The sequence below is a fragment of the Panthera pardus genome, unplaced genomic scaffold (genome assembly GCF_024362965.1).
Source record: "Panthera pardus isolate Hobbes unplaced genomic scaffold, ASM2436296v1 HiC_scaffold_25, whole genome shotgun sequence".
Taxonomy (NCBI): domain Eukaryota; kingdom Metazoa; phylum Chordata; class Mammalia; order Carnivora; family Felidae; genus Panthera; species Panthera pardus.
Window position 1 is genome coordinate 30,191,814 of NW_026526821.1, and position 15,544 is coordinate 30,207,357.

Below are 15,544 nucleotides of genomic sequence, written 5' to 3' on the forward strand. Positions count from 1 at the left end.
TGCATTTTGTGAATCTAATTTATTCTGTTTTATTAGGTCCTGGATGTTCAATTCCTGTACCAGCTAACCAGTCATTTTGGACTCGAGAGGAATATTCTAACCTAAAGCTCCCCAGAGCCTCTCACAAAGCTGTGGTCAATGGAAATATAATGTGGGTTGTTGGAGGATATATGTTCAACCACTCAGATTACAACATGGTTCTAGCGTAAGTTGTTTTAAACATTTTTGCAAGAAGCTGACTAGTTTTCCATTTCAAAAATTTATAAAGTAGAGATAAAAAGAAAAGAAATCATCAGTAATTCCATCACCCAGAAAATCACTGTTAATATTTTGGTAGTGGTGTTCCAGAATTTGTTTGACATATCCTTAGTTTTTGAAGGTGGGAGGCACAAAGAATGTGTTTTTATCATAAGTAGTAATTCGTCTTTTCTAGATACCATCTCTCATATTTTGCTTTAGGTACACATGGGGGGTGGTTCTACAAAAATTGGAGGTTATTTTACCTCTTATTTTAATTAGCTTATCTGTAGGTCACATGGTTTGCATTTGTAGTTTTCTAGAGGAAATTATGCTATTGTCTAATACTTGACCCAGTGTTCAAGGTCTCCTGCTGGTCCCATGCTGTTCATCTTGAAAGGAGAATATATATTATCACAGTGGAGTTATGAAGTTAGTTATGAAGATTGACTTTGGGGAGAAATTTATGAACATGTACTCATGCTGATTTTATGCCCTGGAGATTTTTTCTAGGCATTTTTTATTAATGAAGATTGTCAAAAACCAGCATCTGTTCTTTAAGGGATTCTGGAACTATGGCAGCAGTGGCATAGTTTCTGAATCCCCCAAGTAGTCATTAAAGCACACATGCAACTAGGATAGCAAAATGGAAAAACAACAACAACAACACATGAGTAACAAAACAAAGCTTGGTCAGAAGTTATCTACACAGATGGGTGGGGCTAACCCATTGACAGCTCCAGAACCTGTGTGGTATTGCCATCTGTGTAGGAATAAGCAAAGGGGAGCAAGGGACTGACTGACAGGCTCCAGTATACCTAGAAGAAGCTGCTTTGAGAACAGCAGCTGGAGCTTGAAAGATTTGCATATTCTAGTACTGGGTAAGCACAAGGGATCTATAGTAGGATCTGAAGGGGCTAGAACAGTTTGTGCCTTATTAGCTCTCTAAATGGACTAGGCAGATTTTCTTTGCAGGAGAAAGTTCCACACTGAGGAGAAACCACTGGGAATAGAATTCAAATTGAACAGGACAGTGACAATAGAAAAAAAGGAAAAGGGTGTCCAGATAACAGTCAGGGAGGGGAACAGAGCCAGGATAGTTCAACAAGTAAGCTGCCATGTGTTTGAACACACACTGTTAGCAACAGAAGAGTGAGCTGGAGAGCTGAGAAATTAGGAAGTCAATCCTAACCCAGGCCCCTCCTGTATAAGTTTAGGAAAAAACTAGTTTTGCTTAAAATTGAGCAACAGAAAAAAAACATATGAAGTTATTAATGACCTAGAAAAATAAAAGTTAAAGTAACATAGAATAAAGAGACCAAGGAGTAGGATAACCCCCCCCCTTTGTACGTGAAAGCGTACTAAAAAATATACTCTCCAAACTGATGAAAATGGTAAGTTAGAATTCCCAGACAAGCTAAAATGCAGGAAGACAATGATGCGAGATATGAAAGAACAGTAGAATCAGAAGTAGAAAAGTCCAGAAATGAGTTGATAGAAGTTAGGAAAGAATTTTAAAGTATCTCAGAATTAAAGACGAGCCTAAGAGGAACACAGTAAGTAAGCACAATAGAAACTCCTTTAGTAATAGAATATGAAAAAGGAAATTATTAAAAATCACAAAGGAATGAAGGTTAGTACAGTTAAAAACCCTGGACATTATATATAAAACAAACATGAGAAAACTGTGAAAAGGAGGGAGAAGGCAGTCTGGCTAGGGACCTCGGGACCCAAGGAATGATGTAACAGTAGATTCCATGGGTTTTCTTTTTGTCTCATGTATCCCAGATTTGATGTTGGAAAAAGCAGCAATCTGAAAATGCCAATAGACACAAGCCGAAAAAGCCTCAAGAAAAAGCCTACCTATTCTCTCTAGCCTAACGACTAGGAAAAGGGCAGCTTAGGAAGACAGCAAGACAGAAAACTGTAAGACACAAATAACCACTCTGCTGCAAACACCACAGAAAGAACTGTGGCCCCACCCTCATCCCTGTCAGCAAAGTCTGAGTGTAGAGTCTAGATTTCTGTTCCTGTCAGGGTGTGGTGAGGTGCTGCAACCCTCCACCCCCACCCCACTGCCAGTATTAGAGAAGGCCTAGTGAGGAGCTGGGCCTTTCTTCTCTTCCAGGCAAGAATGAGGCCTCCCTCACCCATGTGATGTCAGTGGAGACCGCGTGGGGAGCCTGGCAGTAATGAGTTGGCCTTCTCTCTTCCCCACTTGGGTGACAGAGGAGGCTTGCTATAACAGTAGATTTAAATAAGATCCGGAGGCTCATGTCATGACACCCAAAATGTTCAGATTCAATCGAAAATCATTTCTCATGCAAAGAGCCAGGAAAATCTCAACTCGAATGAAAAAAAAGCAATTAAGTTGCTGACAGCAGGATGACATAGATAATAGAATTATCTGACAGGATTTTAAAGCAGCCATTATAAAAATGCTTCAGTGTACAATTATAGACATACTTGAAACAAATGAATAATAAGGTCTCACCAAAGAAATCGAAGATATAAGGAAGAATAAGATGGAAATTTTAGAACTGAAAAATACAGTAACCAAAACAAAAATCTCAGCGGACAGTATCAACAGAATGGAGAGGACAGAGGAAAGAGTCCGTGAATCTGAAGGTAGAACAACAGAAGTCCCTCAATCTCATCCAGAGAGAAAATAGAGTATTTTAAAAATGAGCAGAGCCTCAGAGACCTGGGGACTATAACAATAAATCTTAGCATTTCTGTCACCAGGGAGTCCTAGAAGGAGAAGAGCAAGAGAGAATGTCTGAAAAGGTATTTGAAGAAACTATGGCCGATAGTTGCCTAAATTTGGCAGAAGACATGCATGTACATGCAAGAAGTTGGGCGAACTCCAGCAATCCTGGACTCCCACAGGGGTTCACAGTCCATTGGTTTTGCCCCAGTCTTTCTCATTCTCCTGCTCAGGCATCATATTTCTCTTCATTTTTCAAATCTCTACCACATTGTCTCCTGTTTTCACTCTCAGCCAATTCCCTTGCTTCCTGTTTCTGTTTTGAAAGGTAAAAGTTATCCGAAGAGAACTTCCACGAACTCCCACCACCACATGTAGCCATTACCCACATCTGTGCTCATTTATTCTGTCCTCTGTTTCTGTACATCAGCACTGCCCAGTGGGTCACTGTCATGTCACTAGCCATTTGTGGTTATTGAGCGCTTGAAATGTGACTAATGTGATCAAGGAGTTGAATTTTAAATATTCAGTTCTGAGTCCTCATCTTACTTGGTCTTTCACCAGCATTTGATAAAACTTGTCCATCCCTCCTCTTGTAAACCTTTTCTTCCCTTGGCTTCCAGGGCTCCACAATCTCCTGATATCTGTTCCCACTATTTATTCCTTTGCAGCCTCTTTAGCCGGTTCTTCTTCAGCGGACTGACTTCTGAATGATGCTGTGTCCCAGGGCTCAGCTCTTGGCCCTCTTCCATGAGAGTATATATTCACTCTCCTGGTGATCTCATCTAATATCTTGGCCTTTATGTTGGTGACCCCCAATTTTATGTCTGCATCCTAGCCTTTTCATCTGAACCGTTATCTCCACCTCTTTATTTGACATCTCAATCTTTTGGCTATCTCAGAGGCATCTTAAACTGTATGTGTCCAAAACTGATCTTTCCTCCTGGCCAGCTCTTGCCCCAGATGACCCTATCTCAGTTAATGACCACTTCATACTGCCATTTGCTTAATCCCAAAATTTTGGAAGCCTTCCCTGACTTCTTGTTTTTTCACATCCCATGTCACTATGTATATTAGTTATCTATTGCTGCACGACAAGCGACTACAAATTGAGCAGCTTAAAACAGCACCCATTTATTACCTCATAGTTTCTGCTGGTCAAGAGTCTGGGCGTGGCTTAACTGGGTGCTCCGCAATCATAGTGTCACCTGGCCTTTGTTCTCATTTAGAGGTTCTGCTGGGGGGAAAGTCCACTTCCAAGCTCACTAGGGCTGTTGGCAGAATCCACTTCCTTGTGGTTATAGCCCCAGCTTCTTGCCGACTGTCAAGTAGAGTCTGCTCTCAACTCCTAGAGGCCGCCCGCAGTTTCTTATCACTTTGACTTCCCTAGTGTGGCTGCTTGCTTCGTTAGGTCACAAGGAGACTCTCTAGACTGAGTCTGCTGGTAGGACGGATGTCATGGAAATGACATGTCACCATCTTTGCCACGTTCTGTTGGTTAGAAGCAAGTCATAGATCCTGTCCACACTTGAGGGGAAGGTAAGGTATTATACATGGGCATGAATACCAAGAAGACAAGATCATGAAGACCACCGCCCCAGTGTCTGTCTGCTACCATATGTCAGCAGACATTGTTAGCTCTACTTTTATTTATTTTTATTTTTTTAACATTTATTTTTGAGAGACAGAGGCAGAGCATGAGCAGGGGAGGGGGAGAGAGAGAGATACAGATTCTGAAGCAGGCTTCAGGCTCTGAGCTGTTTGTTAGCACAGAGCCTGACGCGGGGCGCCAACTCATGAACTGTGAGACCATGACCCAAGCTGAAGTTGGACGCTCAACCGAATGAGCCACCCCGGCGCCCCTTTTTAGCTCTACTTTTAAAATCTATCCTCACTCTGTTTTTCACTGTTTCTAGTGCCACTGCCCTGAGAAGTAAGGTAAAATTAAAGGTCTGAAAGTGATTGTCTCTTCTGCTATGATACTAGATACTGTGAGAGTCAAGTATTCTACCATTGATGTGATTTTTACCCCTGTATTTGGCATTATCGTCTCTCAAAGCAAAAAATCTGGGAATGACTTTGATACTTCCTCTCCTTCACCTCCTCATATCCTAATTTCCTATGGAGCCCACTAAATACATGTTATATTCACTCTTTCCTCTCTGTGCCCAGCCTGCCACTATCTCTCACCTAAGCTTTAGCAGTAGATTCCTAGCACGTCTGTTTCCATGCATTCCTCTTAATTCACTTTTTAAATACCAACTGTTATGATTTTTTTAATATAGTGTAGATCATATAATTTACTACCTTCTTAAAACCTATCAGTGGCTTTTCCCATTGGACATAATGGGCCTACCTGATCTGACCACTGCTTACCTTCCCAGACTCAACTTGTTCCTTTCCCACCTCACCAGCCTTCTTTGTTTGTCTAAAACTCTCTGTGTGCTCACCCCTCCCTCAATCCAGATTCTTCTTGCTGTTGTACCCCAGGGCTGTTTTCTTCTCACCCTTTAGATCTCAGTTAACTGTCCCACAAGAGATCTTCCCTGATGATCATCCAGTTCAGACAGGCTCTCCCTGTTCTTTTTCAGAATTGTCATTTCTTTTAGAGCAGTGTTCATCATTTTTAATGCTACGTGTGCCCCTTGTGCTTCTCAGGTTTTGCCTTTTCTATTATACATTCTCCATGGTTAGAGACCTTGTTTGCTCACTCAGCTCAGGGCTTCGCTCATAGAATGAGCTTAAATAAGTATTTACCAGGTGAGTGGGAGAGTAAATGAATTCTTTGCTTCCTTCACAAATATCTGTTCCTAGAAATATTAATGTCACCTCTTGCTTTTATTTGACTGGTGTATCTCATATGCCACATTTGTTTTTTAGATTGTAGCATTTTTTCTTCTTGTACTTGATCAGAACATGATTTTTATAGCTTTATGTATTTCATGTAAATATTAATACAGTTTCAAATACAATTTTACTAACTCATGAAAGGTAAATATAGTGACTCCTTTTAGAAGAAGTGTTTCTGGAACTTACATTATAAACTTAATCATCATTTATACTCTTACATAGCCATATTTCAGCAATTGAACTTACTGTCTATTTTTCCCACAACCCTGTTAACCCAAAACTTCTAACCTGCGTTAAAAAGCAATGCCCATTTTATGTCACCTAGGAGTCGTCTTGGGAAACAAATGGTCTTTGTCTCCAGGGTTAAGATTTCCAATTGAAATTTTATCACTGAATTTTCTTCCCTTAAGCAAAAAAGAGTTTAAAAACATTATTTGCGCGGGGCTCCTGGGTGGTTCAATTGATTAAGCGTTGGACATCGGCTCAGGTCATGATATTGTGGTTTGTGAGTTTGAGCCCCACATCAGGCTCTGCTGACAGCTCAGAGCCTGGAGCCTGCTTCCAAATCTGTGCCTCCTTCTCTCTCTGCCCCTCCCTGCTCACACTCTGTCTCTCTCTCAAAAATGAATAAACATTAAAAATTAAAAAAAAAAATTTTTAAAGTAGGATATTGAGTAGCAGATAACCAAATACCTAATCCAGTAAACTCCTTTTTTTTTTTTTTTTTAAAGTGTATTTATTTTGAGAGAGACAGAGACAGCACAAGCAAGGGAGGGGTAAAAGGGAGGGAGAATTCCAAGCAGGCTCTGCACCATCAGCACAGAGCCCATTGTGGGGCTCGAACTTGTGCAACTGTGAAATCATGACCTGAGCCAGATGCTTAATGGACTGAGCCACTCAGGTGCCCCCAGGAAACTTTAAAACAGATTCACAGAAACAGTAAGACTGACCCCCTGTTCTGCCCCATAGAAACCATGTGGGTGAGATTCTGAGAGTTCTCACAAATAGTCCCACATCTGAAAGAAGCAAACTGAATGAGTATCATTGTTGTTTCACCCTCTTAATTAAAGAGTCAGAGAAATTAGAAATTGTTGCTGAGGAGGATTGGGTGAAAAGAGGGAAAATCAATTGAATGGCTGACTCTCTCTGTCCAGAAGTCAAGGCTTCTTTTAATTTGGGATATGCATTGACCACTGGGGTAGGACACTTAAAATCTCAGAGGAGAGCAGAGTCTGGGTAATTTATTCTAATAGACTGCATACTCCTCCATCTGAGCCCCAGCATGTCCTCAGACTTCAGAAAAGTGGATAGAAGATGAAATACCAGCTCTCACAATAAAGCTAGGATGGAAGGATAACTGGTCTTAGCTATTCCAGAAAAAGAATTAAGAAATCACCCACACTTTATAAATGTCTGGAGGGCAATGTCTAATCACCAGCAAGATGAAAGAAATGATGTTGTAGCTAACACATCATATTCTATGATGGAAAAATAAAGAGGAAGAAAACAGCTTGTAAATGCTGTCAGCTATCATAGAGGAAAAATAAGGAGATTCCTTCCAGCTGCTGCATGCTGCACGTCAACTTAATGAGGATTTGAATTCAGAAAAACAAACTGAGAGACAGGAAAATAACAACAATGAGATGAAATGGGAGATTACACATTTAAGGAAATGTAAATAAATTATATACAGCAAAAAGTAGAAAGAAAATTGAATTACTGACAGCTTTATAGACATTCCAGCGAATACAGGTTGAAATAATTAGAAAAGCAAAGACACATGGAAGACAGGAGATCCAATATAAAGATAATTGCTGTCGCTGAAGAAAAGAACCTAACAAATAGGACAAACGGATTGAAATAGAACAAGAGGTTTCAGGAAAATTGTATAGCTGTTCAACAAGACCTGATTTGATCAAGTTATTGAACTTTTAGGATAAAGGACAAATTATTGGATGGAAAGCCTCTCAGGTAGTTCTGTGCCTCCTCTGGCTGGACTCATGTTCAGCCTCCACAGAGCCTTTGCCATGGTCTTCGGATGGTCAGACACTGTGATTGGAATACCAGGACTCTGTGGGTGGTGGGGCTTGTGGCCTGTGCTGTGATTATCATTGTGATAGCAGCCATCAAGGAGGGGTTTGTGAGAGAGATGGCTGCAGTTCTGAAAGACACCTGCTTCTGAATTCCTGAAGTTTGTCTTTGCTTATCTGTGTGTCCAGGTCTTAGAACTAGTTGTTCAATATTCTGTTATCTTGAACTGAGCTCCCAGAAGAATTTATTTAGTGCTTGGAATTTCTTATGTTTTATTGCATCAATATTGTTCTTGCCTTGTGTTTGCTTTTCTGGGTTGTGAAAAGAGTCACAGCCTGTTATGTAAGAACTTTGGCTTGTTCATCTGTGCCAGGTTATTGGGACCTGCCAGTACCTTAGTGTCTCTGACAGGCTCTTGAGCTGACTCATTGACTATGAGGAACAAAATGCATAAGATACAGATTGAGCACCCTCTGTGTCATTTGAAAGAGAAGTAGATTAAATCATCTAGGGGTTTGGGTGCTCTCTGTTTCTTTCCTCTTTCAAGCTTACAGCCGAAACATTAGGTATATTAGTATTTTTAGAAGCCATGCCAGTCCTGAGGAAAGACCTCTCACAACCAGAACTCCATAAAAGTATTATAGTGGTATGCAGTCCATTTTGTAAAGACATTACCCTGGATGGATTTTAGTTATTTCTACCTAAGTAAAATATAATATTGTGACTTTAAAAAAGAATAGAGAGAGAAAGGGGGAGAGAGAGGGAGAAGGAGAGAGAATGAGAATGAGGCTTCCAAACAGGAGAGCAAGCCACATGAAAGGGGGAAAAAATCAGACTAGCCTTGGGCTTCTCCATAGCAACATTCACTGCAGTATTTTTCAAGGGAGCAGCATCTGCAAAGTTCTAAAGGCAAGAAAGGATGGCCCAAAGATATTATACCCAGCCAAGATGTCATTCAGCTGTAAAGCTAGCAAGCAGGTATTCTTTTTTTTTCTTCTTCTTTTATGTTTTATTTATTTTTGAGAGAGAGACAGAGTGTGAGCAGGGGAGGGGCAGAGAGAATAGGAGACACAGAATCGGAAGCAGGCTTCAGGCTCTGAGCTGTCAGCACAGAGCCCAATATGGGGCTCAAACCCATGAACAGTGTGATCATGACCTGAAGCAAAGTTCACCCAACCTTGACTGAGCCGCCCGGCTGTCCCCCAAGCAGGTATTCTTAAACATGAGAGAATTTAGGGAAAGGAGCATATATGAGCTCCACTAGAAAAAAAAACCACTCAGCAGCAAAATTAGGAATTAAAGACTCAAGGAGAAGTTGTGGTAAGAGGACGGTGAGGAGATTGCTTCAGCTAAAATACAGATCCAGTGCTAAAGAACTATGGTATCACAGTTACAGAATGGAGTGTGACTGTTACAAACTGGGACAGTGTAAAAATTACATAACAAAAATTGGGAGAAAAAATAGGAGGAAATGTGAGTGCTAAGGTTTTCAACTTTCAAAGCAGGAAGTTAATGGATTCTGTCCAAAATTAACCTAATTTTGTATGTAACTTAAAAACTAAAGTGAATCCAACCTCTAAATAATTTTTCATGTATTTTTAAAAATGTGGAATATTTGGGGCGCCTGGGTGGCGCAGTCGGTTAAGCGTCCGACTTCAGCCAGGTCACGATCTCGCGGTCCGTGAGTTCGAGCCCCGCGTCAGGCTCTGGGCTGATGGCTCGGAGCCTGGAGCCTGTTTCCGATTCTGTGTCTCCCTCTCTCTCTGCCCCTCCCCCGTTCATGCTCTGTCTCTCTCTGTCCCAAAAATAAATAAAAAACGTTGAAAAAAAAAAATGTGGAATATTTAAAAAATACATAAGATAATAACTGGTATTAATATATTATTCAGTAAATGTCCCCATTTTGTTTTAGATCATGTATAAAATATTTAAGACAAAAGGAAAGGTTTAGAAAAGAGTAATGAATACTAATGCATACACCACCTAGGTTAGGAAATAAGGCATTCCTAATATAATTAAAGATCCCCACATGTTCCACCCCATCTCAGAGATAATCAGTATCCTGATGTTGTATCATTTGTTCACATACACGTCTTTATACTTTTGATAGATATGAACATATAATTAATAAGTTTTCTATTTTTAGTCATTATAGAAACAGTATTCTGCAGTTTGATTCTTTAGCTTAGGATTGTTTTGACATTTATGTTGAGAATGTGTTGTTTGAGAGTATTTATTTTTCACTCTATAATTTTATTATATAGACATAATCCTTTTTCTATTGGTGGACATTTATTTCCTTTTTTTTGCTACTTTGTTGATAAAACTTTCTTCTTTTTTCTTGTTTACATAATAATTTTTCATAATAAAAAAACTTGGATTATTCAGGGAAACATAGAAAATAAACATTTATTTAAAGTAGAACAATAGCATTGGTTTCTTTTTCACTTCTTTTTTCTATTAAATTATATATAAATTGACACTATTTAAAATATCAACTGTAGCACGATCTCCTTTGTATAAATATATATTGTCAGTGTATTTTTCTATATATATGCATCAAAAATGTCTGGAATGATGTTTACTTAGTGCTTGTATTTTAAAAGTCTTTAAATGAATCCATAAGTGTAATTGAAATGTTAAATGATAATCCAGCTTCCTTGAAAATACGACTTTAAAAGAATCAATTAGATAAAGTAAAGGAAAAGTCGGGAGTTTTCTTTTACTTAATTACCATTCCTTTTTCAGTACCTGTCTTCAATTTCACATGATTAAATGAAAAAGAAGTTATGGCAGTAAATGTCCCTTGAGTATAATGCAACTTGCAAGTAATTTAGACTGCGTGTAGAGAGGTTTTCAGGAACCATTAGAAACTTCCAGTAGATTTTTTTCCTCGTCTTAGGGCTGTGCAGCCCAGCCTTGCTTCCCAAGCTCTGATATGCCCCCATGGACCCAGATGTTAGGTTTGTTTGTTTGTAGAGGTGCCTTCTTGTATGCATGGCACGTTTAATTAGCATCTCCAAACTGTATTATATCACAAATAAAAAAGTATAAGATACTCTGTTTTGTCATTTGGGTGAAAATATGATGTTTGTTTTGTAGGTATGACCTTGCTTCTAGGGAGTGGCTTGCCCTGAACCGTTCTGTGAACAATGTGGTTGTTAGATATGGCCATTCTTTAGCATTATACAAGGTAAAATGTCTCCACTCTGTACTAAGCTAGAAACTCAAGTCTTCCACACTTACTTTTTATTGTATTATGTGATTGAAAAGCTATGTAATGTTGGGTTTTTGTCTCTAATCTTTTTTATTGTGGTAAAATACACATAACATGAAATTTACCATCTTAACCATTTTTAAGTGTACAGTTCAATGGTATAAAATACATGCCTAATGTGCAACTGTCACCACCATCCATCTCTGTACCTCTTTTCATCTTGTAAAACTACAACTCTATGCCTATTAAATAGTAACTTCCCATCCCACCCCCCACCCCCCACCCCCAGCCCCTGGCAACCACCACTCTACTCTCTGTCTCTATAATTTTGACGTCAGTGTTGGTTTTTAGTTGGGGGAAAACTTACTATTCGTGGGGTATGGGGAGCTATTTAATTGGCTAGGTTGTAAGTGGAAATTAAAGTTGAAACCAATTTAACCTGAGAGATTTTAATGGACTCAAATTATACTGGGGTATTATGATTATAGTACTAAATGGTAAAAATTTATACTGTATAAATTAGCTTTTATGTTCATTAGCAAGTTTAGCCAAGAATAGCTACCTTGCAATATAACTGAATAATCACTTTCATTTCCTTGTTTTTGTGGTTTATGGTAGGATAAGGGAACTTTTCAACTTTATCTTCCCAACACATTTTATACCGTTAGAGATCTTGTATGAGGAAGTCCAAGAACAGTGGTGAAGTGTTGGGAGATGCAGAATATGATTTGTTTCATTTTATCTTGTTCCTTTCTCCGGCCTTTTCCTAATAAGTCACTGAAAGGTGTATTTCACTAGCACTTTTTAAGCTAAGAATAATATTGAGGTTTTGAACTTCTCCTTTTCCTTCTCAGATTTGATCCTTTTGATGTGTTTTAGAATTTTGTTTACATTTTTTCCCCTAGGATAAAATTTACATGTACGGAGGAAAAATTGATTCGACAGGGAATGTGACCAATGAGTTGAGAGTGTTCCATATTCATAATGAATCATGGGTGTTGTTGACCCCTAAAGCCAAAGAGCAGTATGCAGTGGTCGGGCACTCAGCACACATTGTCACGTTGAAAACTGGCCGAGTGGTCATGCTGGTCATCTTTGGTCATTGCCCTCTCTATGGATATATAAGCAATGTACAGGAATATGACTTGGGTAGGTGTATTTTTTCTAGTGATTCTTTTAAAACCTTTATCCGTATTGTTTTGACTGTTCAACAAGAGTCCACCTAACTTTGACCCAGTACTTTATCTTGAAACGCAGTGAATGTTGCTATATTACTATTGAAATTCAGATCCTTGCTGCTGCTAAGTAGTATATATTTGTTACTGTCAGTTTGGCGAGGAGCCAAAGATGGCACTAAATGCTTTAGGTGTTGGAAATAAAGTAAATAAATAAAAGTGATTTGGAACTACAAGTATTCTGACAAAAAAAAAAAAAAATTAGACCACCCTTTAGAGATTGGGTTAATGGACTGTGATTTCCCCTTAATGTGTAATCTTTCCATTGGTTAAATTTTATTATATCTGCTGTTTTGGTGCAGGAGTACTGCCCATAATTGACAGTTTGAGAAAGTAGGCCCATAAAGTACATCTGGGCATTGGTCACTGAAGGTCATGGGGTATTAAGTGTTCAACTGAGGGGAATCTGGGTCTTTTAAATTTAATGTAATTATTTTCCTGCATGGTATATTAGACCATCAGATCATTTAACAGGTTGATGTTTGACCACCTGGTTTTGTTATAAGTTTTAGATGGCTTTCCTTTAAAAATTAAAAGGTAAAAGAAATTTATATGTATCAAGTCTCCTGAAATCTCTCATTGTAAACTAATTGGTCATTTAAAGTATTAGGGGAGGAGGAGCCTGCAACATTTGCGTTTAACTGTTTTCCCTTTCCAGCTAAGAACACATGGGGTATATTACATACCCAGGGTGCCCTTGTCCAAGGGGGCTATGGCCACAGCAGTGTCTATGACTACAGGACCAGGGCCCTGTACGTACATGGCGGCTACAAGGCTTTCAGCGCCAATAAATACCGGCTCGCAGATGATCTCTACAGATACGATGTGGACACCCAGATGTGGTGGGTGCTTTTTCTTGAGCTTTTACTCTAAGGTGTGAATTCTGGCAATTGTCCGGAAGATATTGTGTTATATTTTTGTTTTCAGGCCTAGCAGATAATTCAATTCAGCGTTGTAGATAGGAAAGTTGGGAAAGAAGCAGAAGGTAATAGTGTAGCTAGTTTATTTTGTTGCATTATTCTATAATTTTGTAGTAGATTGATTAGAAGATGCTTAGTATTTTTTGACTGGTTTTTCAATTTTCATACACTCAGTACCACTGTAAAATTTTAGCTCTTCAGAATCCTGAGGAGTCAATTGTTTTACAAAGCTGAGCTTATGCACATTGTTGTAATTAAGTAAAATCTACCCATTTTTTAACCTTTTCTTGATGACCGAAGTGTCATCATTGGGGTTAGTTACTGGCTTCATTGCATGAAATCATCAAACAGAGGTGGTCTCAGGACCTAAATTAGAGCAGTACTCCCTCTCCTATAAATTGAACTATATCAAGTATGCTAATTTTAATAAATGTAAAGCAGATTTGAATGATGAAATAATGTGATTATATAAAGCATGGTTTCTCTTTTTGTATTTCCTTACATATTTGAGACCATGCTATGGATACCAGTTTACATTCTGTCAGTCATTAAAATGTCTGTCATTTTAGTGGCTGTGTAAATACTCTGTCGTGTGGGTGTACTAAGCTTGAACAGTTGGAAGTTCTGGTTTCTAGTTTTTGTCTTATTAATAAGGCATTATACATAAGCTTTTGTCTGTATTTTATGTGATTTCTACCCAGAAACTGGAATTATAAGGTCATAAGTTAAGTTATGATCATTTTTAAGACTCTTAATGTGCTTTGTCAAAATTCTCATAGACCTTTAAGGTTTTACATATTTATTTATTGTTGAGAAAGTTACTTATATATAGGGAAAAATCTAGAGGTATTTGCACATTTGGTTCTAAAGTTAAGAAATTGGTTGTGTTTGCATTAGCAAATAGATGATAAATATCCTAAAAAACTAACCTTGTATTTATTATTTTTAAATAAACTCAAAAGGACCATTCTTAAGGACAGCCGATTTTTCCGTTACTTGCACACAGCTGTGATAGTGAGTGGAACCATGCTGGTGTTTGGAGGAAACACACACAATGACACATCCATGAGCCATGGCGCCAAATGCTTCTCTTCAGATTTCATGGCTTACGACATTAGTAAGTTTCCCAAAGCCATTTTAGTTTTGAAGAATCTTCTTTTGTCTATAAGCAGCATTTTATTTGTGTATGTATGTCTGTATGTTTGTTTTCGAGAGAGAGAGCATGAGTGGGGGAAGGGAAGAGAGAGAGAGAGAGGGAGACAGAGAATCTGAGCCAGGTTTCACCTGTTAGTGCAGAGACCAATGTGGGGCTTTGACCCATGAACCACAAGATCATGACCTGAGCGGAAGTCGGATGCTCAACTGACTGAGCCACCCAGGCGCCCTATAAACAACATTTTAGAAGAAACTGAAAATATTGGTAGTTGAAAATGGTCAGGCCATTTGAAAGAGGTCCAAATGGTATTCTAAAAATTTTTTTAAATATTTATTTATTTTTGAGAGAGAGAACACATGAGAGTGGGGGTGGGGAGCAGAGAGAGAGGGGGACAGAGGATCTAAAGCGAGCCCCACATGGGGCTCATGCTCACAACTGCAAGATCATGACCAGAACCAAAGCTGGATGCTTAACCGACAGAGCCACCCAGCCACCCCCCAAATGGTATTTTTTATATTCATATGACAAATATTGCACATCTATTAAAAAGTATTACTTCTATATTAAGTTCTTGTTTATATTTTTATTTAAATTTTTGATATTTTTCTATATTGAGTTCTATTAAGTGAAGTCACCCCCATCAATTGGTTGAATGTTAATTTTTGAGGATGGGTTGGGGTGAGCAGCCTCCGTGTTACACATGAATGACTTATATAATAGTGTTACGTAGTTGTTACCACCAGCATTGTGTTAAGTTGGTTTAACCAATAGCTTTATCTCATTCCCTAAAAATTGTTTTTACACATTCTTGATGATTATAATACTTTTTGACATGGAACTTTATCAAAAATTTTGGTGTGGTAATATACTTGACCAGAAGAGGGCAGTATGTGTTCATGCAAAACAAATACTAGAAGTTCTCTTGTATCATCAGATGTTCTTTTTTAACAGACATATATGTGCCAGCCACTAAGCTCGGAGATTGTAAGATGAGTAAATTACAGTGCTGGGACTCATAGTGGGGGAGGCAGAGAACAGACGATATAATTGCAATTCAGGGTGTTGCTTGCTCTTAGAAGAATACATGAAAGCATCTTTGGGCATTCTTTAACTCAAGAGAGTAAGGATTATGGTCAGGGAAATTCTTGAGGTCAGATCCACATTCTTTGGACCTTGAGGTCAGGTCCAAAT

The 15,544-nt window shown here is 38.7% G+C and overlaps 1 protein-coding gene across 5 annotated transcripts in view; it reads left to right on the forward strand.

Moving 5' to 3' along the window:
* The window catches only part of ATRN (attractin), a 159,802-nt gene that overhangs the window by 53,133 nt on the left and 91,125 nt on the right, over positions 1-15,544 (forward strand). For all 5 annotated transcript variants that reach the window (XM_019462656.2, XM_019462657.2, XM_019462659.2 and 2 more), the window contains exons 6-10: positions 37-205; positions 10,928-11,018; positions 11,948-12,191; positions 12,936-13,119; positions 14,160-14,314. In XM_019462656.2, the coding sequence (XP_019318201.2) occupies positions 37-205; positions 10,928-11,018; positions 11,948-12,191; positions 12,936-13,119; positions 14,160-14,314 (843 nt within the window). The remainder of the gene's footprint in view (positions 1-36; positions 206-10,927; positions 11,019-11,947; positions 12,192-12,935; positions 13,120-14,159; positions 14,315-15,544) is intronic.